At 37.1% G+C, this 12,200-nt stretch overlaps 1 protein-coding gene across 1 annotated transcript in view; it reads right to left on the bottom strand.

Annotated features, from left to right (window-relative positions):
• Nucleotides 1–528: 528 nt before the first annotated feature.
• The window catches only part of zdhhc15b (zinc finger DHHC-type palmitoyltransferase 15b), a 29,192-nt gene continuing 17,520 nt past the window's right edge, over nt 529–12,200 (bottom strand). The window contains exons 6-11 of the mRNA XM_062045846.1: nt 12,046–12,078; nt 11,848–11,968; nt 11,632–11,764; nt 11,437–11,563; nt 5,429–5,544; nt 529–2,642 (exon numbers count right to left, since the gene is read on the bottom strand). Coding sequence (XP_061901830.1) covers nt 2,599–2,642; nt 5,429–5,544; nt 11,437–11,563; nt 11,632–11,764; nt 11,848–11,968; nt 12,046–12,078 — 574 coding nt within the window. The 3' untranslated portion in view covers nt 529–2,598. The remainder of the gene's footprint in view (nt 2,643–5,428; nt 5,545–11,436; nt 11,564–11,631; nt 11,765–11,847; nt 11,969–12,045; nt 12,079–12,200) is intronic.

Genomic DNA, 12,200 nt, shown 5'->3' on the forward strand with positions numbered 1-12,200 from the left:
AGAACGAAAGTCAAACAAGCGCTTTTGTTTACTAGAAACGTTTGTTGCTGCTATTTATATTGGAGCCAAAGCAGAACTTAATTTAGAGCCCCACATGACAAAAATTGTTCACACTGTATTTACAGTACAGGCCAAAAGTTTGGACACGCCTCCTCATTCCATGTGTTTTCTTTATTTCCATGACTATTTACATTGTAGATTGTCACTGAAGGCATCAACACTATGAATGAACACATGTGGAGTTATGTACTTAACAAAAAAAAGGTGAAATAGCTGAAAACATGTTTTATATTCTAGTTTCTTCAAAATAGCCACCCTGTGCTCTGATTACTGCTTTGCACACTCTTGGCATTCTCTCGACGAGCTTCAAGAGGTAAGTCACCTGAAATGGTTTTCACTTCACAGGTGTGCTTGAAGGGTGGCTATTTTGAAGAAACTAGAATATAAAACATGTTTTCAGCTATTTCACCTTTTTCTTGTGAAGTACATAACTCCACATGTGTTCATTCATAGTTTTGATGCCTTCAGTGACAATCTACAATGAATATACAGTATTTTTCGGACTATGAGTCGCAGTTTTTTTTTCATAGTTTGGCCGGGGGTGCGACTTATACTCCGGAGCGACTTATGTGTGAAATGATTAACACATTACCGTAAAATATCAAATAATATTATTTAGCTCATTCACGTAAGAGACTAGACGTATAAGATTTCATGGGATTTAGCGATTAGGAGTGACAGATTGTTTGGTAAACGTATAGCATGTTCTATATGTTATAGTTATTTGAATGACTCTTACCATAATATGTTACGTTAACATACCAGGCACGTTCTCAGTTGGTTATTTATGCCTCATATAACGTACACTTATTCAGCCTGTTGTTCACTATTCTTTATTTATTTGAAATTGCCTTTCAAATGTCTATTCTTGGTGTTGGCTTTTATCAAATACATTTCCCCCAAAAATGCGACTTATACTCCAGTGCGACTTATATATGTTTTTTTCCTTCTTTATTATGCATTTTCGGCTGGTGCGACTTATACTACCGTTCAAAAGTTTGGGGTCACCCAAACAATTTTGTGTTTGAGCCTTCATTTCTAAGAACAAGAATAGACTGTCGAGTTTCAGATGAAAGTTCTCTTTTTCTGGCCATTTTGAGTGTTTAATTGACCCCACAAATGTGATGCTCCAGAAACTCAAATCTGCTCAAAGGAAGGTCAGTTTTGTAGCTTCTGTAACGAGCTAAAGAGTTTTCAGATGTGTGAACATGATTGCACAAGGGTTTTCTAATCATCAATTAGCCTTCTGAGCCAATGAGCAAACACATTGTACCATTAGAACACTGGAGTGATAGTTGCTGGAAATGGGCCTCTGTACACCTATGTAGATATTGCACCAAAAACCAGACATTTGCAGCTAGAATAGTCATTTACCACATTAGCAATGTATAGAGTGTATTTCTTTAAAGTTAAGACTAGTTTAAAGTTATCTTCATTGAAAAGTACAGTGCTTTTCCTTCAAAATAAAGGACCTTTCAATGTGACCCCAAACTTTTGAACGGTAGTGTATACTCCGAAAAATACGGTAGTCATGAAAATAAAGAAAACACATTGAATGAGAAGTCGTGTCCAAACTTTTGGCCTGTACTGTATATTAAACCATTTTTATACTTCAAATTAAACTTGAATTCAACTTAATACATCTTTTGTGCAAAATAGTCAATCTAACATAATTCTGCACATCTTTCTAAAACGTCCAGCCCAGTATTAACCCTGCAGTGAGTATGTCTAGGTAAATGTGTCATTTTATCATTGTTATATTGTGATCAGAGACAGAGCAGGAAGGGTCTCGGAATACATTTGCTGTAAAATGTTCATATGAAGCGCCCTGCCACTCATTGGTTGACATTTTTACATTCGCTTTTTGACTCTAAACGGGGAACTTGTGCACAGTGTGGGATGTGGCTCTGCTTTACTATGGAGGTAGATTTATATTGACTGGGGGAACACTAACTGAACCAAAGTGCACAGTACCAAAGTGGGAGCAAGTGAATTGAACTGTGGAAACGGGGCTATGGTGAAAGTATTTACATGGTGTCACCTTTAACTCAGGGGTGACGCTAGTTGAGCATAAATGTATTTAGGATATGATTCTTCATGTGCTCTCTTACATGCTTTTGATATGAAAGTATTCTTCCCTTTACCAGCCTAAATATGACAATAAAAGATGGGAGAGTTGTGTAAAATACAGCACAGTCCAGTACATTCACTGGGAAAAAGGGGCTCCCACAGCACAGGGCGACGTACGTAAAAGTGTTTAAGGCGCGAGTTGAGTCGGGTTAGCGGAGAGGAAATAAATACGATACGCTTCTTCTGTGACACACCTGAGCTGAAGCAGCTTGTCGAAGCCAAGTCAGCGTGAGGTAACATTAGACAAAGTGCAAAAGGGGATACAGAGGAGCATGGCTTACCTCATGTACACATGATCACATGACACTGCGCTTCATGACAGGAAGCAGACGGCTGCTTGGTCACATTGTCTTTACGAGAGGAAAACATCATCTACAGGTTGGGTGTGTCACTTCTCACATGGAAGTGCTATTCCTCCCTCTCTATGGTAACAGACAGCTCTTCATCTTCACCTGAAATGAGAGAGGGAGAGAATGTTAGTGCTCTGCATTTGTTCACGCGGCCACTAGAGGGCAGTGTTGGGGAAAAGCATAATAGTCACCTCCCTGATCATAGAATATCAATCAATCAACCAATCAATGTTTATTTATATAGCCCTAAATCACAAGTATAAAAGCTTTACTGTCATCCAACATGAGCGCATGACCAAATGACATTCTGGTCGTCTGAGAAGACGTTTTGTCTTCCATCCGAGCAGCATTCATTAGTTCATAATCAAAGACTAGACAGGACAGCTCTTCTCTGAGGGGACGGTGTTGGATCCAAAGTATTTATCCTCTAAGGCAGTGGTCCCCAACCACCGGGCCGCGGCCCGGTACCGGTCCGTGGATCGATTGACCGCACAAGAAAAATAAAAAATAAAAAAATATATTTTTTATTAAATCAACATAAAAAACACAAGACACGGTACTGGTCCGTGGATTGATTGGCCGCGCAAGAAAAAATTAAAATATATATATATATGTATATATATATTTATTTTTTAAATTAAATCAACATAAAAAACACAAGACACGGTACCGGTCCGTGGATTGATTGGCCACACAAGAAAAATAAAAAATAAAAAAAATTAAAATATATATTTTTTATTAAATCAACATAAAAAACACAAGACACGGTAACAGCCCGTGGATTGATTGGCCACACAAGAAAATAAATAAATACATTTAAAAAAAAAAAAATCTTTTTTTTATTAAATCAACATGAAAAACACAAGACACGGTACCAGTCCGTGGATTGATTGGCCGCACAAGAAAAAATAAATGAAATAAATTAAAAAAATATATATTTTTTTATTTTTATTAAATCAACATAAAAAACACAAGACACGGTACCGGTCCATGGATTGATTGGCCGCACAAGAAAAATAAAAAATAAAAATATATATATTTTTATTAAATCAACATAAAAAACACAAGACACGGTACTGGTCCGTGGATTGATTGGCCGCACAAGAAAAAAAAAAAAAATATATATATATATATATATATTTTTTTTTTAATTAAATCAACATAAAATACAAGACACATGGATTGATTGGCCGCACAATAAAAATGTTTAAAAATATATATATATATTTTTTTTATTAAATCAACATAAAAAACACAAGACACGGTACCGGTCCGTGGATCGATTGGCCGCACAAGAAAAATAAAAAATTAAAATATATATTTTTTATTAAATCAACATAAAAAACACAAGGCACGGTACTGGTCCGTGGATTGATTGGCCGCACAAGAAAAAAAAATATATATATATATATATATATATATATTTTTTTTTTAATTAAATCAACATAAAAAACACAAGACACGGTACCGGTCCGTGGATCGATTGGCCGCACAAGAAAAATAAAAATAAAAAATATATATTTTTTATTAAATCAACATAAAAAACACAAGACACGGTACTGGTCCGTGGATTAATTGGCCGCACAAGAAAAAAAAAAAAAAAAAAAATTTTTTTTATTTATTAAATCAACATAAAAAACACAAGACACGTGGATTGATTGGCCGCACAATAAAAAAATAAAAAAAATAAAATAAAATTTTTTTTTATTTTATTAAATCAACATAAAAAACACAAGACACGGTACCGGTCCGTGGATTGATTGGCCGCACAAGAAAAAATAAATAAAATAAATTTAAAAAAAATATTTTATTTTTTTTATTAAATCAACATAAAAAACACAAGACACTGTAACGGTCCGTGGATTGATTGGCCGCACAAGAAAAAAAATTTTAAAAAATAATTTTATTTTTTTTAATTAAATCAACATAAAAAACACAAGACACACTTACAATTAGTGCACCTACATTATATATCAATGTAGATCAATACAGTCTGCAGGGATACAGTCCGTAAGCACACGATTGTATTTTTTTATGACAACCCGCCAGCCCCCCCCCCCCCCCCCCCCCCCCCGGTCCGTGGGACAAATTTTTTGTCATTGACCGTTGACCAAAAAGGTTGGGGACCACTGCCTTATATAAGTCGCTCCGGAGTATAAGTCGCACAAACCGAAAATGCATAATAAAGAAGGAAAAAAACATATAAGTCGCACTGGAGTAAAAGTCGCATTTTTTGGGGAAATTTATTTGATAAAAACCAACACCAAGAATAGACATTTGAAAGGCAATTTAAAATAAATAAAGAATAGTGAACAACAGGCTGAATAAGTGTACGTTATATGTGGCATAAATAACCAACTGAGAACGTGCCTGGTATGTTAACGTAACATATTATGGTAAGAGTCATTCAAATAACTATAATATATAGAACATGCTATACGTTTACCAAACAATCTGTCACTCCTAATCGCTAAATCCCATGAAATCTTATACGTCTAGTCTCTTACGTGAATGAGCTAAATAATATTATTTTATATTTTACGGAAACGTGTTAATAATTTCACACATAAGTCGCTCCTGAGTATAAGTTGCACCCCCGACCAAACTATGAAAAAAACTGACTTACTGAAAAATACGGTATTTAGACAATAATGACTGGGAGCGGACTTATTTTCAGTGGATAGTAAATCCATACTTCTATACCAGGTGTACAATGATTATTGTAATGTATATCCAAGCTTCATATCCGTATTGGCCTCTGAAAAGATAGTTGTGATATTAAATGGTTGCTGAACTGGGAATGTTGCACTCTTGAACTGTTGAAAGTAATGCATGCATGCATGCTAACAGACACTTTAAGAAGTACATTCGACATGAGAGTGACTCACCCCAGCTTCCTTCCTCGGAGGCTTCGTCTGACTCCTCCCAAATCTCCTCATTGGCTAGCAAGGGGTTTTGACACTCTCTCCGATTCTTTAAGGGGAAGTAGTGGCCGTTCCCTTGGCTGAAAAGAACATTACGCAAAAGCTTGTTGCAGGAATAGAAACACAAATAATCGTTTACTTTATAGATACAGTCGTGCTCATAAGTTTACATACCCTGGGAGAATTTATGATTTCTTGGCCATTCTTCAGAGAATATGAATGATAACACAAAAACCTTTCTTCCACTCATGCTTAATGGTTGTGTGAAGCTATTTATTGGCAAACAACTGTGTTTACTCTTTTTAAATCAAAATGACAAAAGAAAGTACCCAAATGACCCTGATCAAAAGTTTACATACCCCAGTGACTTTGATCTGATAACATGCACAAAAGTTGACACAAACAGGTTTGAATGGCTAATCAAGGTTCCAATCCTCACCTGTGACCTGTTTGTTTGTAAAGAATGTGTGTGTATAAAAGGTCAGTGAGTTTCTGGGCTTCTGACAGACCATTGCATCTTTCATCCAGTGCTGCACAGATGTTTCTGGATTCTGAGTCATGGGGAAGGCAAAAGAATTGTCAAAGGATCTGCGAGAAAAGGCAATTGAACTGCATAAAACAGGAAAGGGGTATAAAAAGATATCCAAGGAATTGAGAATGCCAATCAGCAGTGTTCAAACGCTGATTAAGAAGTGGAAAATGAGGGATTCAGGTAGACCAGCAAAGATTTCAGCCACAACTGCCAGGAAAATTGTTCGAGATGCAAAGAAAAATCCACAAATAACTTCAGCTGAAATACAGGACTCTCTGAAAAACTGTGGTGTGGCTGTTTCAAGATGCACAATAAGGAGGCACTTGAAGAAAAATGGGCTGCATGGTCGAGTCGCCAGAAGAAAGACATTTCTGCGCAAATGTCACAAAGTATCCCGCTTACATTACGCCAAACAGCACAGAGACAAGCCTCAAAACTTCTGGAACAAAGTAATTTGGAGTGATGGCTTTCTTCTGGCGACTCGACCATGCAGCCCATTTTTCTATCAAAGTCACTGGGGTATGTAAACTTTTGATCAGGGTCATTTGGGTACTTTCTTTTATCATTTTGATTCAAAAAGAGTAAACACAGTTGTTTGCCAATAAATAGCTTCACTCAACCATTAAGCATGAGTGGAAGAAAGGTTTTTGTGTTATCATTCATATTCTCTGAAGAATGGCCAATAAATCATAAATTCTCCCAGGGTATGTAATAAACTTATGAGCACAACTGTACGCATCATAATTGGTTAGCATCAATGCTGATGTATATCTATAATATAAATGATATAGCACAAGGTTGAGAATGTACAATTGTTTTCTAATGTCCTATTGTCTTATTCATCTGGCATTTGAGTTTACATGTACTGAGCACGCTGTCATAGCCTCTTTAACTTTCCAATGGGTCTTAAGCATTATATCCGTCCTGCTTAAGGCTTTTAGTACGTAATGGTGTACCATTATGTACGGTCTATAACCTGCTACTTTGTTCCCACACTTTAAAGCCATGATGCGCTAACTTATGGATTTTTCCGCGTTCACAGACCGCCAATGAATTTTGCCTTGTCAAGCAGACCAATGAAATTGCTGCACGGGTCACTGTACACCAATGAAACTGTTCATATTAAATCAAACGCACTCACACGATCATTCAGTCAACCATTTAGCGCGTTATGAACTCGACCTCGTCCTTGAGAATACGTGACAAAATGCAGACGACGCAGCTCTGAAGCCGAAGAAGATCAACACGAAAAAACCTGCCGCACAGAGCGGAAAATCCACCACCAGTAACGGGCCCCGAAAGGCCGGACCGCCGCATGCTGAAGAAGACTTCAGCGTGCAGGAAGAGGAAAAAGATGAAGACCTCTCCGATAGGTTACTGTACGCCGTGTGATGAGATTAACATTATGTGTACAGCTCCACTAATGGACATTGGAGTGTTACTTTCAAAGGCAAAATTAAATTATTGCTAGAAACATAATTTTATATGGGACTTTATTGTATTGTATGTATAGTACATGTTCCAAAAAGAAAAAAGCATAAACACCACCAGAATTAGAGATATTACAAGTCAAAGTGATGAAGCTTAGTGTTACGCTCATGACTTGGTGTAACTAAACATTACCCTATAAGATGAAGGCAATTGCATTTTATTGATATTTGAAATTTATTCAATGTTTATAAATGAATATTTAAATATACTAAATGTAAAAAAGGGAATAAATATTCAAAATAAGATCATTAAATGAAATCTAGTTTGGTTACGCCATCATGAGCGCAACACAAGGTTGTAAAAGTTTCAACTACAATTCTACATAAGATGTCAAAAGCAAACTGAAATCAAATACACACAGCTTAAAGATTGATCAATACCTATTTAAATTTAGTAATACACTACCGTTCAAAAGTTTGGGGTCACCCAAACAATTTTGTGGAATAGCCTTCATTTCTAAGAACAAGAATAGACTGTCGAGTTTCAGATGAAAGTTCTCTTTTTCTGGCCATTTTGAGCGTTTAATTGACCCCACAAATGTGATGCTCCAGAAACTCAATCTGCTCAAAGGAAGGTCAGTTTTGTAGCGTCTGTAACGAGCTGAACTGTTTTCAGATGTGTGAACATGATGGCACAAGGGTTTTCTAATCATCAATTAGCCTTCTGAGCCAATGAGCAAACACATTGTGCCATTAGAACACTGGAGTGATAGTTGGTGGAAATGGGCCTCTATACACCTATGTAGATATTGCACCAAAAAGCAGACATTTGCAGCTAGAATAGTCATTTACCACATTAGCAATGTATAGAGTGTATTTCTTTAAAGTTAAGACTAGTTTAAAGTTAGCTTCATTGAAAAGTACAGTGCTTTTCCTTCAAAAATAAGGACATTTCAATGTGACCCCAAACTTTTGAACGGTAGTGTACATAAATATGATGATTTATCAAAATAAAAACGCTCATGATGGTTACACCAAAAAGTAACGCTATGAATCGCGTTTTTCCAAGTTTTTGGGGCATTATTATGCTATTTCCAAGCATCTCCTTTTTATTATTGTTGATTTGAAATGGTCAAACTAATGCATATTATATATGCATGCCCTAGTAAACAAAACAAAAAGTCATATTTATTTTGATTGTTACATTTTGAAGTACATTTGTGTAGGTGGGTGCGAATGTACCCATTACCAGAGCTGTACACTTATACATTATGTCATGATTTACTTTCTCGAAGAAGAAGTTTGATAATCCCCTTCTTTGTATCAAACAACATCTCTTATGTTGGCGCTATGATTTATGTCAATCCAGCTGGTGCAACTGCTCTCCAAGGTATAAGCACTCCCTTTTAACTGCAGACTAACGAACAGATTGAATCTGATGTTAGCTTTGGAAATGAGAATGTACAAGGAGATTCCAGAATAGTCACTCTCCTTGATCTAAAAATGAAGCTGTGACTGACTACCACAATTTAATTTCTCGATTTATTTTGAGTGCGTCTTAAAGCCAGAAAGTTGCCATTTGAAATGACTATAGTTTTGAGTCATTTCTGTTATGCGGTTTTTCTACAAAATGAAACAACTGAATGAACATCCTCCAAGACTGGTGATTCCATATTTTTTACAGGGGTTGCAACATAAGCTGACCTGTGGTGTGATGGTAGGGCTGGGCGATATATGGAATATACTCGATATATCGCGGGTTTGTCTCTGTCCGATATAGAAAATGACTATATTGTGATATTCGAGTATACGTTCTCACGCAGTTGCTTTTAGCTGTGGGCATTACACTACAGGCTTTTTTTCACTCTTTCTTGTCTCTGCTTCTCACAGAGACTTAAATCAAGCGCACCTTCTTACACACGTCACATACTGTCACGCGTGCTATGTCATACGTCCTCGCTGAGCAGAGAGGTAGCAGCATGGGTAACATTAGCTGGGATGCTAGCGGAGTGGTGCGAGTGGTAATACGAGAGAAAGAAGTTGCGAATCTGGTAACAAATGAAGGAAGAATTACCGTATTTTCCGCACTATAAGGCGCACCGGATTATAAGACGCACCTTCAATGAATGGCATATTTCAAAACTTTGTTCATATATAAGGCGCACCTATGCATCCATTACATGGAGATGCGCTAAAGGGAATGTCAACAAAACAGTCAGATAGGTCAGTCAAACTTTGTGAATAGATTACAAACCAGCGTTCTGACAACTCTGTTCACTCCCAAAATGAATAAACAGCTGTTTTATTATTTTCCCCGAGGTAAAGTCAGTGACGTGGTGTTTGGTTTATCTTTTAACAACAGCAAGGTATAACATGTAGTGCAAAATTTATATCACATAGTGGAGGGGAACTTTTCCTCGATTCAATAAAACACGTAAAAAACAGTGATACTGTTACGGTAAATCAAACGATAGTGCAGTCAAAATATAGTAACACTCGAAATAGTGCAGAGCAATAACAATATATCAATACCTCAACGTTGCTCAAACGTTAATGTCACACAACACAACACACAAAATAAACATGTAAAGCTCTTTATGAAGTTATTCCTCATCCACAAATCCCTCAAATTCTTCTTCTTCAGTGTCCGAATTAAACAGTTGGGCGAATACGGCATCCAACACGCCCGGCTCCGTCTCGTCGAAGTCGTCATTAATGGAGTCAGCGTCGCTGCTGCTTTATTCCCGTGTTCTACTGCGTGACTGTTCGTCTTAAGTTTAAACTCAGCGTCGTAAGCGTGTCTCTTAATAGGAGCCATTTTGCGGTCTTTACATAAACAAACAAATGGAAATGAAACGGCACGCCTCGCGCAGTCATATATCCCAGCATGCACCGCACGTTTCTTTGTCTACGGGGGCGGCTGCTTACCGTAGAAGAAGAACTTCTTCTTCTACGGGGGAAAATGAAGTCGGCAGCTGCTTACCGTAGTTGGGATTGATTGAAACTTTTACCTGTTGGAGGCTCAATATTGGTCCATATATAAGGCGCACCGGATTATAAGGCACACTGTCAGCTTTTGACAAAATTGGAGGTTTTTAGGTGCGCCTTATAGTGCGGAAAATACGGTAATTCCTAAGAAAAACAGCACGGGGTCCATCGTCCGGCGGTGGTTTGGCTTCAAGTGGGATGATGTCGAACAAGTATGCGGCAAAAGCGTTGCTACAAAAAGTAGCACCACTGCTAATGTAGCATCATTTGAAAAGTCACCCGCTAGAGAATGAAGAGTGCTTGAAACTCCGCATGGCAACATCTCCGTTCGGTGCCACACCCACTAAATGCCCAAGCAACCATTTCCACATCAACACCATATGAAAAAAATAGTCAACAAAAGACATACACTATTTGATTTCCTATTATGCAGCTCATTTTTATTTGACAGTTATTTAAATATCTTGTGTGACATCATGCACAAAAGTGCACTTTATTTGTTTTAAACTATTGTAGTGGCGTTCTGTACAAAAAGTGCACTTTAATTTAGTGTTGTTTTGATATGTCATCTTAGTGACTTAATGCACAAAAGTGCACTAATAGCTTGTTTTAAAATGTCTCTGACAATCTTGCACTTTCTGTTTTGAAATTACATGAATGTTTGTGCCACTGCTTAATAACTGTTTAATAAATACACTTTTGGTAAATAGACTTAATTGTGGTTTCCCTCTCTGCATGAAAGTTTAAAATGAGCATATATTAATGCAGTATGAACAAGAATGTTTTAATGTAGACACATAGAATCATCATACTGCTGTGATTATATGCATCAAGTTTTCATTCAAGGCTAAGGCAAAATATCGCGATATATATGGTGTATCGTGACATGGTCCAAAAATATCGAGATATTAATAAAAAGCCATATCGCCCAGACCTATGTGATGGATATATTTTTTGGTTTAAAAAATGTACAGCCCCTTTTAGCGGTTAAGCAGAATAGCTAATCTCCATATTAAACTCACCTTGTAAAAACTGGAATAAACCACAGTCTCCGGTCTTTTCCGAACACTTGCTGCAGATTTCTGCGTATGCCAACGTTAAAGCCATGTCGGTCTGGTCCGTTGACAAAAACTGGAGCAGAGAAGGCCTCTGGAAAAGGTGATGGGAATATGTCACACACATTCTTAGCATTTCATATAATTCCTTTTGTGACGAACCTAAAGTGGATCTGTTTTTGGCCACCAACCAGCAGTGATAACCGAAGAGGAACATGAGACTGACAAAGAACATGAGCGCCACAAACATGAGAAAAAGGACATGGAACTTTGCAGGCCCGTTTGGCAAGTCCCCCTAGGAAAGACAGTAACAGGACAATTAGAATGTTACGCTCAGGTCAAATTAATGCCAGTACTGCACATTTTAATGACACTTACCACCCAGAATTTGATGAAGTACTGAAAGACGGTGGCTGCGATGAATATGCAGTAAAGCATGGAATAGGAGAGGAAAAGCAGGAAATACTTGTAGTTGGAAAAGCCAACGCAGTTATTCACCCTGAAAGATCGTCACAACATTAGATCAAGAAGACACAAATGTGCTAAATGTTTATTAAAATGGAATCTCAAACTTGCCAGGGACAGTGGTGGTCCATTTTCAAAATACACCTTTTGAAAAAAAAAAAAAAAGTCTTATTATTGATTAAATCATGTAAAATCCACTTTTAGTCGTATACAATGGAACAAACACAGAGAAAAAAAGAGAAATTAAATATTTATTCCTGAACTAA

This window comes from Entelurus aequoreus, linkage group LG04, assembly GCF_033978785.1.
Source record: "Entelurus aequoreus isolate RoL-2023_Sb linkage group LG04, RoL_Eaeq_v1.1, whole genome shotgun sequence".
NCBI classification, from domain to species: domain Eukaryota; kingdom Metazoa; phylum Chordata; class Actinopteri; order Syngnathiformes; family Syngnathidae; genus Entelurus; species Entelurus aequoreus.